General features: G+C 39.8%; 1 protein-coding gene across 1 annotated transcript in view; it reads left to right on the top strand.

The window, feature by feature from the left end:
- ANAPC10 (anaphase promoting complex subunit 10) overlaps nt 1-17,681 on the top strand; it is a 66,930-nt gene extending 49,249 nt beyond the window's left edge. The window contains exon 5 of the mRNA XM_040967095.1: nt 17,259-17,681. Within this exon, the coding sequence (XP_040823029.1) occupies nt 17,259-17,489 (231 nt within the window). The 3' untranslated portion in view covers nt 17,490-17,681. The remainder of the gene's footprint in view (nt 1-17,258) is intronic.
- The last annotated feature ends 963 nt before the right edge of the window (nt 17,682-18,644 follow it).

The following is an 18,644-nucleotide window of genomic DNA, read 5'->3' as shown; positions in this document are numbered from 1 at the left end:
ATATAGATATAAGCATTTATGCCTACCCTGCCTACAAATTCTATTTCCTTTTTGCTCTAAAGTAAAAGATGAACTTTCATTTGTACTTTTTTACTTGCAAAAAAGGAACAGCTGTCATGTATTTCGTTTACACGGTTCTGTTATCTGGAATATCAAGGACATGGCATCAGTCAAACTTCCTGTGTCGCGGCAGGAGTTCTGCAACTGTAGTCTGGAGTTTGTGCAGTTCTTTCAGTTATGTGCTTAGAACTTAGCTCTCTCCAACACATACACAGAGCTTAGGGATCCTGTTCAGTGTGAGACACAGAGCCATGTGTGCAGCTCAGAAGCTGAGCTTAGACTCTGCCGCCTTTGCTTGTGTTGACATCTTTTTGTTTTTAAAGATTTATTTTATTTTTATTAGAATGTCAGATTCCATCCACTGGTTCACTCCCCAAGCAGGCACAACAGCCAGAGCTGTGCTGATCCAAAAGCAGGAGCCAGGAGCCCTTGTGAATCTCCCACACAGGTGCAGAGTTCCACGTTTTTGGGCCATCCTCAACTGCTTTCCCGGGCCATAAGCAAAGAGCTGCATGGGAAGCAAAGCTGCCGGGATTAGAACCAGTGCCCTTATGGGATCCTGGGCGTGTAAGGTGAGGACTTTAGTTGCAAGGCTACCACGCCAGGCCCGCTGCCCTAACATTTTATGGACATGTCGTTAGGCCTTTATTCCCTGTGCGTGTGCAGCCAAGCTATAGCTCAATTCCTGTTTTTGAACTTCAGTGCAATTCAGATATGGTATTTTCAGATCTTTCCCTCTTTTTTGTTGATTCAGTCTTATATTTTCAATTATAGTAATTTTTACTTTTAAAATTTATTTTCTACAGTAAAAATAAGTACAATAGGTTAAATACATGAATGGGTTACAATAGCACTGTCTCAATAGCACTGACTCCCTGTCTCATACCACCACTTCATTCCTTGGGAGTAATCTTCTTAGTTATCTTAGCGCATTTGAGAGGGAGATATTTGCCTTTATATTTCATTTTTTTAATTGTTAAAATTTTTTTTAAAGATTCATTTATTTTTTATTACAAAGTAAGATATACAGAGAGGAGGAGAGACAGAGGGGAAGATCTTCCGTCTGGTGATTCACTCCCCAAGTGACTAGAATGGCCAGTGCTGCGCTGATCCAAAGCCAGGAGCCTGGTACTTCCTTCCTGGTCTCCAATGTGGGTGCAGGATCCCAAGGCTTAGGGCTGTCCTTGACTGCTTTCCCAGGCCACAAGCAGGGAGCTGGATGGGAAGTGGAGCTGCCGGGATTAGAACTGGTGCCCATATGGGATCCCGGTGTGTTCAAGGCAAGGACTTTAGCCGCTAGGCCACAGTGCCGGGCCCGACATTTCATTTTTTTAAAAGATGGTTATTCGAAAGGTGGAGTTAGAAGAAGAGATAGAGGGCCCGGCGCAGTGGCGCAGTGGTTAAGGTCCTCGCCTTGCACGCCCAGGATCCCATATGGGCGCCGGTTCTATCCCGGCAGCCCCGCTTCCCTTTTGGCTCCCTGCCTGTGGCCCGGGAAGGCAGTCGAGGACGGCCCAAAGCTTTGGAACCCTGCACCCGCGTGGGAGACCCGGAAGAGGATTCTGGCTTCGGATCAGCATAGCATCGGCCGTTGCGCTCACTTGGGGAGTGAATCATCGGACGGAAGATCTTTCTCTCTCTCTCTCCTCTCTGTATATCTGCCTTTCCAATAAAAAATAAAGAAGAGATAGAGAGATTTTCCTTCTGCTGATTCATTCCCCAGATGGCTGCAAAAGCTGGAGCTGGGCCATCTGAAACAGGGAGCCAGGAGCTGCAGCAAGGAGTCGGGTCTGCTACATGGGTGCAGGGGCCCAGGACCTGGGCGATGCTCCACTACCTTCCCAGGACGTTAGCAAGAAGCAGGATGGGAAGTAGAGCTGTGGGAACATGAACCAGTGCCCATATAGGATGCTGGTGCTGCATGATGAGGCTTTGTTTGCTATGCTACCACATTAGCCCTTACTTTTACATAGCAGATGTGTGTAATTCTAAGTGATATTTGTATGTATAAAATGTGACAACATATACCTGGAAAACATCAAGATTTAGTTTTACAGCACCATTTCTTTTCATAGATTTCCATTTCTTTATCTTTCTAGTGTAGTGTGTGTGTGTGTGACATTTGTTGAAATGATATAATTATCTCCTTGAAACAGCCCAGACATACGCGCTATCTCAGCCCCACATTTTCCCCCTAGCTCCTTGCCTTTTAGCCTCCAGGTTAGCTCCCTATCAGAATGTCAGTGAAAATTGCATCAGAGAAGCAGTACTGTTGTGTGGAATCATATATGCTGAATATGTTCCGGGCATTTTATGTTCTGCAAGTAGGAAATTGTTAAATTAATCCTATAGGGCTATCTTCATATTTGAAGAAACAAATAAGCTTGAAGCCCACAGAGCAGACAGTTGATGAGAAGATATCTGTGGAGTTGTAGAGAACAGAGACAATCTAGAAGTCATGAGCTTGAGCTAGAACCCAAGAAGACTAACCGGACTCGATGGCCGTCCTCACTGCCGCCCCTGGAGCTGTGTATGTCCTGCGGAAGAAGCTGGTGCCCTTCATCTAGAGTTAAGCATATCCCTGGCCCGGGAGTTAAACATGCTGCAGGAAGATCCTGGGAAAAAGGAGCAGCGAGAGGCCTGCATGCTGCCCTGGGACAACAGGTCAGCCAGTGAAAGGTGGCAATGTGTGTGATCTATAAATCATTCTACCCGACAGGAGTGTCAAAAACAAATTGGCTGAAGCTTTACTTGTGCCCCCCACCTCTTGCATGAAGATGCCTCCCTGTACCCCACCTAAACAGAAACAGAGCAGGGAGGGCAACTTGGAAATGACCTGTAGACAAGACAGTGTAACATGTTACAAAGTCACCTGAGGTGGCAGTTTGAATGTTCCTCTCTGATCTGTGATCACAAGGAGTAAACTTACTGATGGTTCCAGTTGCTGCTCTGTGAAAGCCACCAGATTGTTTTTGCCAGGGCCATGTGATCAGCCAGTAACTACAGCAGGCTCCTGCCTGGGAGACGTGGAGTCTTCTGACCGGCAGGCTTGTGGACTGAACACATGTCCAACCCGGCTTGCTTTCCTTGCTGCCTTCTTCCCCTGAGGTCAGACCCACATTGCTGTCTGGCCACTCTTTCAGCCTCTCCTGGCTCCTTCTTTATTTTCTTTCACAAATATTTCTCCTTAAAAAAAAAAAAAAAGCCTTCCATTTCCAGCATCGGCTTCTTGGATTAACACAGCAGACCCCTCAGGCTGCCTTTCCATCAGCTTCATCCCCGGGGTCTCATTCACCTTAAATTTTGGATCCCAGATTTTTATCTTTCTTGGTTTACTTCATTTTGTGTGTATGTGTGTGGTGGAATACAAGTACCACATGGGAGGTATATTGCTGGAACCTGGCATGACTGAAAACCTTATTTTAATCTTCCCCTTGAGGGAGGATTTGGATGGGTATGGAAGACTAGCTTGAAAATGATTTCCCTCAGACTTTAAGCACATTCTCCATTGCCTCATGGTTTTCATTGTAAATGTTGAAAAAGACAGTGCCGCTCTTGACTTCTGATGCTTTGTGTGTGACCTGTTTTTCTTTCTCGAAGCTCTTAGCACCTCTTTATCCTTGGTATTCTGAAATTCCATGATACTGTGCTTTACAGTGCACACAGTGCCTTAATTATGCTGGCTGGTGAGTGCTGTCCCTCAGGCCTGCGAGGCATTCTGATGTATTAATTTGTTTTTTTCCTCTCTGTTCTGTGTTTCTGGTTTCACATTTGTTAGGTATGCTACCTCCTGTATTGTATCATTGGTTTTCCTTTCTTAAAAAAATTTTTTTCAGGCCCGGCGCGGTGGCGCAAGTGGGTTAAAGGTCCTCGCCTTGCACGCCCGGGATCCCATATGGGTGCCGGTTCTAATCCCGGCAGCCCCGCTTCCCTTCCAGCTCCCTGCCTGTGGCCTGGGAAAGCAGTCGAGGACAGCCCAAAGCTTTGGGAACCTGCACCCGCGTGGGAGACCCTGAAGAGGCTCCTGGCTTCGGATCGGCATAGTATCGGCCCGCTGCGCTCACTTGGGGAGTGAATCATCGGACGGAAGATCTTCCTCTCTGTCTCTCCTCTCTGTATATCCGCCTTTCCAATGAAAAAATAATAAAAATAAATCTTTAAAAAAAAAAAAATTTTTTTTCTTCTAGTTTTATGTCTTTATTTTCTTGTCTTTTGAGCAATTCATTTCTGTTAAGAAATTTTGCTCATTTCAAGTTATCTTTGAAAGAAATCAGATGACTGCCAATGTGTAGGTTTCTGAACTCTCATCTGTTTTATTGGTCGTTCTGATAAATAAATTCTCTTCCTATTTTTTTGTTTTAAAACCATAGTTACTGAGTTTTGTGGTTTCTTTTTATTTATTCATTTGTTTTTGCATCTAGCGAGCTAATAATTATGCGAGTTTTCTCTTTTTTACTATTAACAAAATGAATTAGCTTGATTGCATACCTGAAGTAATCTTACCCTTTTTATAATAGTATTACATTTGGTTCCTTGGTCTATAATTTTTCTTTCTTACAATTTATCATTAAATTTTTAACCAAAGTTATGTGAGCTGCTAAAAATAATTGACAGTTGTTTTTGTTCATTCTCTGTAAGCCTTTTTAACATCATGTTATTTCTTCATTGGCTGAAAGAAGTCAGTACAGCTGGTAAAATTATCAATTGATATGTAGCTATATGAGGTTTTTAAAGTATGTTACATTATCTATTTTTTTCTAGCTTCAATAATTTTATTTTTCTAGGAATTTGTCCACTTTTTGGATCATGTATCATCTACTAAAGCATTCTAATGAATTGCTTTTTGCAAGTACTTTGTTTTTAACTCTTGAATTATATATTCCAGCTCTCAGATGAAATTCCTTATCTTTTCATTTATTTCTTTAATGTTTGTTTTTTATTTCTTAATAATGTTAACCATGAGGATTCCTGTCTGTTAAATACTATAAGAAAATCTTTCTTACAATTAAAAATATTGACAACTTTTTATACTGCTAATATGTTGAATTGATTATATTTTGGATACAGTAAATATAAACTTACTTTTTTAATTTCACTAAATTCTATTTTAATATGGCTACTAGAAATTTTTAAATCGTATATATGGCTCACATGTTTTAAGGGATGGCGTGACTGATTTGAAAGGCAGAGTGACGGAGTGCGAGATAACACACCTGCACGCTGACACACAGGGAGAGAAAGGGGAGAGACTGACTGGTTAATTGATTGATTCTGCCCAGTTCATTCTCAAAGGGCACCACAGCCACAGCCATCCCAGGCTGAAGCCAGGATCCAGGAACGCCATCTGGGTCTCCCATCTGCGCTCCAGCAGTCCAACTACTTAGGCCATCATCTGCTGCATAGGAAGCGCCATCAGAAGTGGAGCAGATAAAGTTGGAGCCAACCTCCCGACAAGGAGTGTGGCAGCTTAACCGGCTATGCCATAGTGTCAGTCAGTATGCATTGCATTTGTGTCCCACACTGTTGTTCTTTTGGTCGGATTTGTCCTACAAGATTTCTTCTTTTTTAATGAGAGTTCATTTTCATCTCCTAGGCAGGTTGATTCTCCCTGTTGCCTCCTGAGTTCAGTCTACTTTGCTGTTTTGGCAAGGTTCTTCTGTTGTATTCTTTAACCCTGTATGACCACTGAGTGCTTTCACTGATCCTTCCCCTTGGCAGATTCTAGATTCCTAGTCCTCACCTCTCAGTTCAGCAAAGTTTCCAGGAGCTGTGCAGTGATTCAGAGACTCTTTGCCTAATACTTCAGCTTTCCAACATAGACACCTTTAGAATGTAATGCTTATTTCCACAGGAAAATAGGCTGTGTAATTGAATCCCTTGAAGACTCTAATTGAGTCTGTTCTGGAAAAAAATAATAAAATCATTAGTATGGCACTATGTGTTTCAATAATCAACCTTTTACCTGGGCAGAATTACAGTTCTCAGCATTGTACCCTTTTCCAGAATCAACAAATGCTCCCATGGTTCAAGTGGGTATAGAAAGGCCTTCTTGGACATTCTCTCCTATCTAGAATCCTAGCTTCCACTAGTCCTCACTACTGCAGAAACCCTCTGAGATCGCTAAACGATGTTGTTCTAAAATGTTTTCTTTATAGTTATTTTCACTAGAAGCATTGATTTGCAACAAGCTTAAGTTTATAAGAGGGGATTTTTGCAATCTAGAGGCTCTTCATGTCGCTTCTCTTGAAGAATCCCGTTTTGCACCTCCCCTGTAGAACCTTGTACGCTTGCTCATCCCTTCAGGTATTGCATCCGGAAAGGAGAGCAGTGTTGATTTATCAGCTGCTGTGATTTGCATATGGGTTATCTCTGGAGCTGGGTCTCCTGTGTGCCGGTGCTGAGACCTGAGCCTGCTGGAAGGAAGTTAGGTGATGGCAACACCACCCTTGGAAGAGATCAGTCCAGGTCACGAGGGACTGAATGAGTTCAGACTAGAATAGGTTGTTAAGAAGAGAGCCGCTGCCTCCGTGAATCCATCTTTTTAATGTACTGCTCGCAACACTAGTAACGCCCTTTACTGTGAAGTCATCATAAGGACAAGTGTTCCAATGTCATACTATCATTGTACCTCTAGAACCCTGAGCTCAATCAACTTTTTCTTAATAAAGTGCTGAACTTCAAGTAATTTTATCCTAATGGCAGAAAATGGACTAACACATCAGCATGTTACCTCTTAAGGTACCTCAAGTCAGGAACTTAAAAAAGATGGGATAGGATACTTATGCAAATTAAACTCTGTGCTGTGAATGTATTTCTAGGGCAGGAGTGTGAGGAGTAGAGCACTGAAGAAATAGACTCCAGAGAGACAGGGAAAAGAGGAGAGGGGTTTGAAGAATCTTTGAAGATGGGAATGGTACAGAGGCCACTATAGAAGGACACTTCCTCTAAGATTACGTGGACTTTGTAAGAAGGATCAGAAGGTTTGAACTAGAGAGAATCACAAGGATTTGCTATTATGAAATTTATATATTCTTACTACTTACAATATTCCTGTGAGGGAAGTGACAATTATAGAGGAATAAAATTATCCTAGTTTTATCCTTTAACCTACACAGATGACAGTTTTACAAGATTCATCTTAATAGATGGAGAAATAGAAGTTTAGCAAGTGCAAGTTATTTATTTGAAGTTGTCTAGAAGTTAAATGTGCATCTAGGTCTTTGCTTGTCTGACTTGATGTCGATCAGACAAGCAGACATTCACTGCACTACATTCTTTTAACCATCTTAATTCTTTTTTACTTAGATTGGACTTTTTAATTTTCTACAACAAAATTGTTATATTGAATTGAACATAATAGAGACTTTAAAATAGAGACTTTTTGTAAAATTTTAATAAGCAGATGTGCATTTTTTGCATATTAATCTTTAATCATGATTAACAATTAATGTAATTAGCCTGGAAAGTAGTCCAAAGAGTTCTGTAATTGCTTATTCTGTGTTTACCATCTTGACGTTTGATGACATGTTCTGAAATGGATGTTGACTTCAAATTCACTCAGAATTGTTCATGTCAACTATTAGAGCACTCTGTCTAGCTCTTCTTTTTTTTTGTTTTTTGCCTTAAAAAGGTAACTAAGATGACTTAAGCTATATGTGTAATATTTTCTCTTTGGAATTCCTTCTGGAGAAGTTTCTCTGAACAGAAACTTTTTCTGACTTGCAAGGCATTTGTGAGTGTTTTGCCCACTTGTGGCAGGGTGACCAATTCTGATTTTCAAAGTCACTGTCTGAGGTATTGCCTTTTTCGCTAGGGCAAAGAGCTTGCTCTGCACAGGGAGCCCTTTGAGTTGGCTGCTTTCTTGTCAAGCTGCTTTTGTGGCATCCTTCCTTTTAACACATTTGGAACCTCTGAAGTTTCTTTTGGATCATGTTAGACTCTTTTTCCTCTAGAACTAGGTCATCCTTGCTGTTAACTAGTTCTGTTCCGTTCTAAGTGCAAGGGTGGCTAAAATTCTAGAAGTTTCTGCTTCGTGTGTTGAGAGTTCTCTTTTTGAGTTACTGCAGAAGTTTGTCAGCTCCGAGCTGTGGTCAGTGAAGGAGAAGAAATAAGGGTAGGGACAAGGGACAGCTTTCATGAAGGAACTCCCAAGGAGTTGACCTGTTTCTCATTTACAAGGAACACATGATTAGCAAAAGTAAAAGGCTTTCAATTTGTGTGTAACATTTGGCAAGCTTTTTATCATAAAAGTTTATTTCTAGACTCTATTCTGTCCTACTGTCTCTTTTCTGCCTTTATGTCAGTACCACATTATTTGGACTATTTGTGGCTTTGCAGTAAGATTTGAAATCAGAAAATTGTGTCAGAACTTTGTTTTTCTCTTTACACAACAAATATCTGATATTTTTGTGACAATTGTGTTCAATTTGTAGATTTTTTTGGATAGTACTGACATCTTAGCAAGGTAGGAATATTTTTAAGCACAGTTTTATATAGATTATTTAGTTTAACATTAACATTTTAATCTAATTAACTCATACATTTATCTATATCTATTACTTTCTGTGTAATTAAAATCTCTTACTATCTTTAGTAAGCCATGTAATATATTTGGTACACCAAATCATGTATTTAAGTTAAAATATGCAAAAATTCTTAAATTTTAAAATATATTAGATCGTTAAGTAAAACCCAGGGTCCAGCAATTACCTTTGATATCTTTAACAGATTACTCCAAGAGGACATTCACTTGACAGTGTGCAGATTACCAGTCACTGTGACAAGATCAGCTTCAATGGAGGAACTAAATTTTGGATTGGAAAGTGATAAATGTAGAATAGCAGATGAAATTAGAGGAAGACTTTGGGTGCAACTTTTCAAAGAGTTCTATTATAAAGAGCAACAAGAGAATTCAAGCAAAAAGTAGAGAAGGAAGTAAGATTGAGAAAGATTTTTACTTTTTCCTCTTAAAATGACAAATATCACAGCTTGGATTTTTTCTTGTTGTTTTGTTTTGTTTTGGTTGCTGGCAGTAGTGTTCCAATGAAGGAGAGAGGTTATTTTGAGGGAGAGGTTGTTTATTGTGAGAAGAGTGTTTTTGGTTGAGTAGAAGGGATTGGCCCTTTTGAATTAATCAAAGAACTGGCTTCAAAGATGAAGAGCCTGTGTACTGTATAATAGCTAATGAGATACTGTTTTGATTGCTTCTGATTTATCAGTGGAATAAGGTACCAACTTAGAGATCAGAATAGATACTAGAATTTGAGGAGATCAGAAACAGCTGTCTCAGACATTGAAAGCAAATTTTCTAAAAGAATATAGTAGGAATTTTGCAGGCTCCTGTATATGTGAGACCAGTCAGTATGGTTCGTTATTTTTTATCTAATAGAAATAGAATAGACAGAGAATTGCTTTTTGTCAGAATTTTCCCTCCTGTTCACCTCAGAAAATGTAAAAGAGTAGGAGAGCAATATTGGATTTCAGTGTGTAAAGGGTTGATTATCATGATTATATATAGGATGATATGAAGGTACAAAAGGGATCAGAGTTACCCAATAGGATAATGAGAAAGAAAAGAGTGTGGAAATCAGTAGTCAAGCATATTTGGAAAGATTGATTCTATTGCAATTGGGTTGGTAGAGAAAGCTACTGATGAAAAATCACAGCTCCCACATGGCTCAGTAGGGGCTGAGACCTATCCTAGTCCGTCCTTCATCTATCCCGGTCCTCCAGAACACCAGATGGTGTTGGAGTCTGGCCGACTTGGTGTGTCCAGTCCCAGGCCACTAGTGCTAAGTGAGACTACAGCTCTATCCTGATCAGAACGCAGTCCATTCCAGCCATGTGCTCCTTGGTGGAAATCTCAACCAAACTAGGGTGTCCCCAACTGGGCCTGTTCCCTGCCATAGATCGCACACATGCCAGTGGTTGCTCTGGCTCAGCTTGGCACAGCCCCTAACCTGTGCCAACCCCTGCCTTAGACACTGTGTCTTAGCGTCCCTGGCTCACGCAGACTAGTAGCTGCAATAGCCTAACTCGGCATGACCAGTGCTCCATCCTGATTTCTAACTTTGCTTGTGGGCTAAGATTTGTCCGGTCCTGCCCAGTCCACACTGTTCCATTACCAACTCACCCATTAGCCAGCTGTTGGAGCTACTTTGCCCAGCTTGTCCGACTCCCAGGTCTGGACCATGTGTTTACCAGCAGGAGCTATGACCCGCTAGGGGAGTTTCCCAAGTTCCTCCACTTGACCCACTACCAGACCCAGTTCTCATACATGCCATTGGGTTTTAGGCCAGTGCCCGACATAGTCTGGCCTTCCATTTGGCCTTGTATGAGCTGGTGAACGTTGCAGCCCGACCCACCTCACACCATATTCAGGATGCACATTCGGGTGCTGCTGCCTTCACCAGTCCAGACTGTTGTGGGTTCCTTTACCTGTGAGTGATGGCAGGCTCATTGGTCACACCTAGCTTAGTCCATCACCACCTCAACTCTTGAGCTAACCAGTGGGGCTAGTATTTCCATGGGGTTTGGCCCACACATCCCTCACAGAATCTACCACTGGATATGGTTCTCTCATGTGCTAGTTGATGTCATGGACCTGCCTAAAGTGACCCGTCATCATCATGTCAGGTAATAGGATATGCTCCTGCTAGAGAAACCCCGAGCCATAGCTTTTGCATGGACTGGTATTCAGTGGTCAGCATTGTTCAGTGATTACAAGTTCCGCACAGAATTTAAAGGAGATTGGTGGTTATTTTTCTTTTTTATTAAATTGATTACATAATGCTGTAAGATTCTCTCTGAATACTTCATTTGCCATTTCCCACAAGTTTCGATATGTTGTGTTTTCATTTTCTGTTATTTCTAGAATTTTTAAAATACTCTTATTGGTTTCTTCCATTACCCATTGGTCATTCAGGAGTGTGCTGTTTAATTTCAATGTATTTGTGAATCTTCCATTGTTCTTGCTGCTGGTCTCTAGTTTTATTCCTTTGTGGTCTGATACATGGTAACATTTCAGACTTTTTAAATGTACTTGAAACTGGGATTTGTGGCCTAATATATATGGCCTATGCTAGAAGGTCTTTAACCAGCTAGTGTTTTGATCTATTTTAAGACTGTTGAATTGCTAGTGTACTTAGATATCTTTTGTACTTCCTTAAGTAATTTTTTTGGAAATACATTTCATTATATTCAGTGGTGAATAAAATGGCCCTAGGACATTGTTTCTCACATAAAATTTATTGAATGAATGTATTCACTGAAGTTAGAGGTCCATAATCCAGGTTAACATGCTTAATGCAATGCTGGCATTTCATATGAATCCAGCCTTGCCTGTGCGGTGTGTCCATTCAGGGATGGAACCTGCAAACGAAAGATCTCTATCTTTATTTATCTCTGTTATTCTGCCTTTCAAATAAATAAATCTTTTTCTTTTTAAATCATCCAAATGGTCTTGTGTATCCAAATCACCATTCAGCCAGCTGGATTCTCTTTTGGAGACTCCAGGAGACAATGTCTCGTTCCTTTTCCAGTCTTCAGGAGACTGTCCCTAGTCCTCGTCTTGTAGCTGTGCCACTCCAACCTTTGCCCCCACTGTCACATCTCTTTTTCTTTCCTGCCTTTTGCTCTCATGTTTGCACTGAACCCACCCAGATGATCCAGGATCATTTTCTGATCTCATGGTTTTTAACATAATTGTATCTTTTACTCTGTTATGCCGTGTAAATGAGTAGTTTCATAAGTTTTAGAGGATATTGACATCTTTGTGGACCCAACATTTTTGCGTACCACTTCTTTTATTTTAACTCACTGAATGAGACAGACGTTGGATGATGTTCTCTCCTGTCCCTTCATTTTGTGTATGGAGAAACTGACTGGAACTATAGAGACTTGTTTGCCATTTTGTGTGACTGTGTGTTACCAACACTTATGTTTCTATGCTTATCTTCACTTAAACAGTAACATTTTAAAACTTAGTAATTACTTATGACTGGATTAGTAACAGAAACTAAACCTCAGCTCTTTTGACTTACTCATTTTCAGTTAGTCTTAATGGATGTCTTTTTTTTAAAGATTTATTTATTTTTATTAGAAAGGCAGATATACAGAGAGGAGGAGAAAAAGAGAGGAAGATCTTCCTTCCGATGATTCACTCCCCAAGCAGCTACAACGGCTGGAGCTGAGACAGTCCGAAAACCAGGAGCCTCTTCTGGATTTCCCACGCAGGTACAGGGTCCAAGGCTTTGGGCTGTCCTTGACTACCTTCCCAGACCACAAGCAGGGAGCTGGATGGGAAGTGAAGCTGCCAGGATTAGAACAGGTGCTCATATGGGATCCCAGTGAGGGCTTTAACCACTACGCTATCATGCCAGACCCATGGATGTCTTATAAAGACACGAGCAAGGGCCCAGCTTCATAGCCTAGTGGCTGAAGTCCTCGCCTTGAGTGCCGGGATCCCATATGGACACTGGATCTAATTCCAGCAACCCCCACTTCCTATCCAGCTCCTTGCTTGTGGCCTAGAAAAGCATTTGAAGACAGCCCAAAGCCTTGGGACCTTGCACCCATGTGGGAGACCTGGAAGAAGCTCCTGGCTACTGACTTCAGATCAGCTTAACTCTGGCCATTGTGGCCCCTTGGGGTGTGCAGCATTGGACAAAGATCTTCTTCTTTGTCTCTCCTCCTCTCCGTATATCTACCTTTCCAATAAAAATAAAATAAAACCTTTTAAAAAAGGGAGAAATAAGCAAAAATAATGAAAGATATTTAATCATTTATTCTGTAATATAAAGGAAATCTTTCAATATAAAAACAACTGCCTATGAAAAGATGGGTTTTGTTTTTCTTACTCCCTTTATGCTTCGCTGCCTTTTACATAAAAATCAAAAAACAGAACTAGAACTACTTTATGAACCAGAAACTCAACCACTAGATACATATATCTGAAGGAAATTAAAACAGTGCTAAAGGGTTATCTATGTTTGCACTTTTATGAAACCATTATTCACAGTAGTTAAGCTACAGAAATAACCTTGGAGCCCAACAGTGTTTTAATGGATATATGACAAATACTACAAAGCTTGTTTTTATTTGGATGTGAATTAATTAGGCACAGTCCTTGAAGTAAAATACATTAGTAGCGTATTGCTAGGTTTCTTTATTCCTTGTGACAGCATTGTTTTCTGTTGTTGTTTGTATCTGCCTAATGCTACTGGCTAAGATATCCAGGACTGTATTGAATAGCCCTGGTACGAGTGGGCATCCCTGTCTGATTGCAGATCTTAGTGGATATGCCTCCAACTTTTCCTTTTTCCATATGATGCTGACATTGAGTTTTTCATTTGTTGCTTTGATTGTGTTGAGGAATGATCTTCCTGTACCCAGTTTGCTGAAGATTTTTTATCATGAAAGGGTGTTTTATTTCATCAGTGCTTTTTTTGCATCTATTGAGATAATCATATGGTTTTTATTCTTCAACTTGTTAATGTGATATATCACATTTATTAATTTGCATATTCTGAACCATGTATAACAGAGATGAATCCCATTTGGTCCAGGTAAATGATTTTTTCTAATGTGTTGTTAGATTGTATGAGCTAATATTTTGTTAAGGGTTTTTGCAGCTATATTCATTGAAGGCATTGGTCTACCATTCTCTTTCTTTGTCTTACATTGTTCTGGTTTGAGGTATAAGGTGATGTTTACCCTCATAGAAGTTTGAGAGGAATGCATCTGTTTCTGTTGGTTTGAATAAATTTGAAAGAATTGAAATTAGTTCTTGACAGGTTTGGTAGTAGCCTAATTGATCTCCTTAGATTTTCGATTTCCTCATGACTCAGTTTCAATAGATGGAATATGTCCATCTTTATGTTTCCTCTACATACTCCATTTTTGTGTATATTTATAGTAATTTAAGATGATTACTACTTATTTCTATCAACTCTTGATGATTTTCTTATTTTTAAAAAATATTTATTTCTATTGGAAAGGCAGATTTGCAGAGACAAGGAGAGATAGAGAGAAAGATCTTCCATCTGCTGGCTCACTCCCGAAGTGGTCACAATGGTGGGAGCTAAGTGATCTGAAGCCAGGAGCCAGGAGCTTCTTCCAGGTCTCCCACATGGGTGTAGGGTCTCAAGACTTGGGGCTGTCCTCAGCTGCTTTTCCAGGCTACAGGCAAAGAGCTGGATGGGAAGTGGAGCAGTTAGGACATGAACCAACACTCAAATGGGATGCTGGCATTTGCAGCCTATTAGCCTATTCCTTCCAGCCCTTCCTCACCAATGATTATTTGTATATCTGTGATGTCCTTTGTTATATTTCTCTTTTCATCTCCAATGTTATTGATTCGGGTCCTCTCTCTTTGGTTACTTTGGTTAATTTTTTCTTTTTAAATTTTTTTCAATTATTTTTGACTTTGGTTAATCTTTTCAAAGAACAAACTGATGGATTCATCCTCTATCTTTTTTTTAGTTTCAGTTTTGTTTATCTACTTTTGATTATTTCTTTCTGCTAATTTACGTTTGGTTTGCTTTTTTTTTTTTCTTTTTTTAGATCCTTGAGAAACATTAATAGGTTGTTTATCTGGGTGCAAGTAATGCCGACACTACTTGCTATGAACCTGGTTCTTTTGAGTTTGTTGACATTCCCTTATCATTCTATCCTATAGAAGCTTCCTTGAACTGTTGGAAAGAATGTGTATTCTGCATCTGTGTAATGAAATTCCTGTAGCTCTGTATTAGGGTCCATTTGATCAGTGGTATAAGTTAGCTCTTTTGTTTCTTTGTTGACTTTTAGTCTATTGATGTTAGTAGAATGTTGAAGTGTTCCACTATTATTATATTGGAGTCCATGTCTCCCTTTAGACCTATTAATAGTTGTTTTAAATAACCAGGTGGTCTGACATTGGGTGTGCACATATATAGTAAATATGTATTTACTACAGTTACTTCTTGGTGAACTTAATCCTTAAAGATTATGTTTTTCCATTCTCTCCTGGCCTGTAGGTTTTCTAGAGAGAAATTAGCTGTAAGTCTGATTGAAGAATCTCTATTGGTAACCTGTCTGTTCTCTCATCCATATTTTAAATTTTTTCTTATGTTTTGCTGTAGAAAACTTGACTGTGATATGCTGTGGTGTAGATTTTTTCTGGTCCTATTAGTTCTGTGTGCTTTCTGTACTTGGATATCCCTTTCTTTTCCATATTGAAGAATACATTCTTTCTTTGCATTTCCAGGAACTCCCAAGATACTTGTGTAGGCTGTTTAATAATGTTCCATAGGTATTTAGCACTGTTTTTGGTTTTTGTAGTTTCTTCTTCTTCTTTTTGTCTCAATGAGAGTCTTTAAAAGATGTGTCTTCAAGTTCAGTGATTCTTCCGCCTCTCCAAGTCTGTTGCTATTTTTTATTTGACATATTGCGTTCTTCATTTCTAACATTTCATCTTGTGGGGAAAGGTTTTGTTCTTGTTGTGTATAAGATTTCTTAATTCCTGCATTTGCTTCTCATTGTTTTTGAATAGCTTTATAATCATTCTTTAAATTCTTTTTCAGGCACCTCTTCAATCTCTTCATCTTTGCATTCTAAGATTAAAGTGTTTTTCTGTGCTCCTTTTAGTGAGTCATATTGTCTTCCTTAATCATGTTGCTTATGTATCTCCTTTTACTATTGGGCATTTCAATATGAACTTCTGGTTTTTCTCCTCTAATTTTTAACTTTGAAGTGTGTCTCTGTGGCTTAATAGGGTAGCCAGTCATGGACCTGTTTTCTTTTTCTTTTTTTTAAAAAGTTTTATTTATATTTATTACAAAGTCAGATATACAGAGAGGAAGAGAGATAGAGTACAATGGCCGGTGCTGTGCCGATCCGAAGCCAGGATCCAAGAACTTCTTCCAGGTATCCCACACGGGTGCAAGGTCCCAAAGCATTGGGCCATCTTTGACCGCTTTCCCAGGCCACAAGCAGGGAGCTGGATGGGAAGTGGAGCTGCCAGGAATTAGAACTGGCACACATATGGGATCCCAGGGCATTCAAAGCGAGAACTTTAACCCCTAGGTCACAGCGCGGGGCCCATGGTCCTGTTTTATTGACAGAACTTTCAAAATGTGTTCTCTCTTTGGGTTAAGTGGATGTCCCATGGTATGGTAGTCTAGTTGCTTGCTCACACAAACCCAGGCTGACATCCAGGTCACTGCTTTTTCAGAGTCCCCCACACTAATCTCGTGGCTCTGATGGTCAATCTGGGCCTCCAGCAAGATGACGCCCGCTTCCCTCCAATCTGTACATTCTGTAAGGGTAAGGAGAAGTGAGTTGTATATTCCTCTCCTACACAGACCTGCGGCAACATCCCTTCTTTGTCTAGGCTGGTGTTTGGTTTTCTATGTCAGGGAGTGTCACCTGCCCCTCTGTCAGCCATTCATCTCATCTTTCAGCTGAAGAACTCGGATCTCCAGTGGCCAGTCTCTCCACTGCCACACAGCCATGCTGTCTCTGTGTCCTCTGCAGTGTATCCACTGCCACTTCTGTGTAACTCTTGCCTGGGAATATACCTCATCCACCTCTGCCTCGCTAACACTTGCCATCCAAAATCAGGATGCCAATACCCTATTCATACAACTTAGAGCTATCACTTACTTCTTTAAGTATATATCTTATTTAATCTTTCTAATACCATATGAGATGGGTAATATCATTTGCATTTTTATAAATATGATTCAGAACGGGTAGTTTGTCCAAGTTCAAGTAAGTCATAGGTACAGAACTGTCTTCAGTCCCATTTAGTTGACAGTAAACTTGATTTTTTTTATTTAACAGCATCCTGCATTTCTGAACATATAGAACCAGAAATTATGTGTTTTGTTGATAGCAGTATCATTTAGCATCATCATAATGCTTTATTTGTATGAACAACCTAAATAAATGTATAATAGTTATAAAAGATACATACTTTTTAATCATACAATAATTTCACATATTGTAAAGGCTGCTGAAACATACTTTCTAATGTTATATAACTTATATAAGTTTATGTAAACAAGAAAAGTACTCAAATGTTGATGATGATTATTGTCATAATGACATTCTCTCAGTGAGCAAACTGTTCATTGTAAGTTAATTTTAGAATACATTCATCATTCTGATTGCTATTCATTGGATGAAAGCATAATGCAGCTTTTTTTTTTTCTTGGCAGCAACTTGAATTGGTGGAACCAAGTGGCTGGATACATGTTCCTTTAACTGATAATCATAAGAAGCCAACGCGCACATTCATGATCCAGATTGCTGTTCTAGCCAATCACCAAAATGGAAGAGATACCCACATGAGACAGATTAAAATATACACACCAGTGGAGGAGAGCTCCATTGGTAAATTTCCTAGATGTACAACTATTGATTTTATGATGTATCGTTCAATAAGGTGACTTTAAAATGGAACAGATGTCATTAAACGTATTTTTGTTTTATCCAGTTATTGAATATTATATCAAGTATCTTTATTAAAAAGGCCTCAGTTATTCTGCATTTTTGTAAACATTTAAACGTATTATACCTTTGATAAATATCAATTTGGATAAATTACCTTTTTTCTTTAATAAATAATGAAGGTCATGTATGTAAAAAGGTACTTGCTGGGAGGAATGTGGTGTGGAACCTGTTTGGAGTGCCCGTGTCCCATAGCAGAGTGCCTGAGTTCAAACCCAGACTCCCTGTCCTGTCCAGCTTCTTGCTAATGCTCACCCTAAGAGGCAGCAGCTGATTGCAGCAGTATGTGTATCTTTGTCCTCAAAGTAGGAAACCTGAGCCAAGTTCATGGCATCTGAATTTGGTCTAACCCTGACCAAACTATTTGGACATTAGAGGAGTGAACTAGTGGATGGACTCTCTCTGTCTTGCTATTTCTCTGTGTCTTTCAAATAAGTAAGTATTATTTTTAATAATAATAATCTTTTTAAAAAGTGAGTCTGGGGCAGACATTTGGTAGAACAGTTAAGATGTCCGTAGGAAGGACCACATCCCTGTTGGATTGTCTGCATTTGAGTCCCAGCTGTTTTTAACTTCAGTTTCCTGTTTGGGAAATGGTAGGTGATGGCTCAAGTGGTTGTATACCTGCTACCCACATGGGAGACAAAAATTGATTGAGTTCCAGGTTTTGGGCATTGGCCTGACCCAGTTCCTAATGGTGCCAGCAATTGGGGAATTAGCTAGCAGATAAAAGAGCTGTCTGTTTATATATCTTTTTCTCTTGCCACCTTTCAAATAAATTTATTTAAATAAATATTTTATTTATTATTATCATTTTATGATACAGTTCCATAGGCTCCTAGAATTTCCGTTACCCCTACCCAATCCCTCCCACCCCACTGAGTTCCCCTATATCATTACTCAAGTATAGTTCTTCATACATAGTCATATGTCCATCATTACCGGCATGGACAATGGCAGAGAGTCCAGCATCCTATTGTCAGGATTTAGTAAACAGTTTCATTTTAAGTCCATCTTTGTCTGGAAGCAGAAATGCATACTACACTGCATTCTCACATCTGGATATGTTAGTCTCCATTTCACAATTACTGTAC

The sequence above is a fragment of the Ochotona curzoniae genome, unplaced genomic scaffold (assembly GCF_017591425.1).
Source record: "Ochotona curzoniae isolate NIBS_2020 unplaced genomic scaffold, NIBS_Ocur_1.0 scaffold_4506, whole genome shotgun sequence".
NCBI lineage: Eukaryota > Metazoa > Chordata > Mammalia > Lagomorpha > Ochotonidae > Ochotona > Ochotona curzoniae.
The sequence above is the reverse complement of the archived record's forward strand: the minus strand, read 5'-3'. Positions and strand labels throughout refer to the sequence as shown.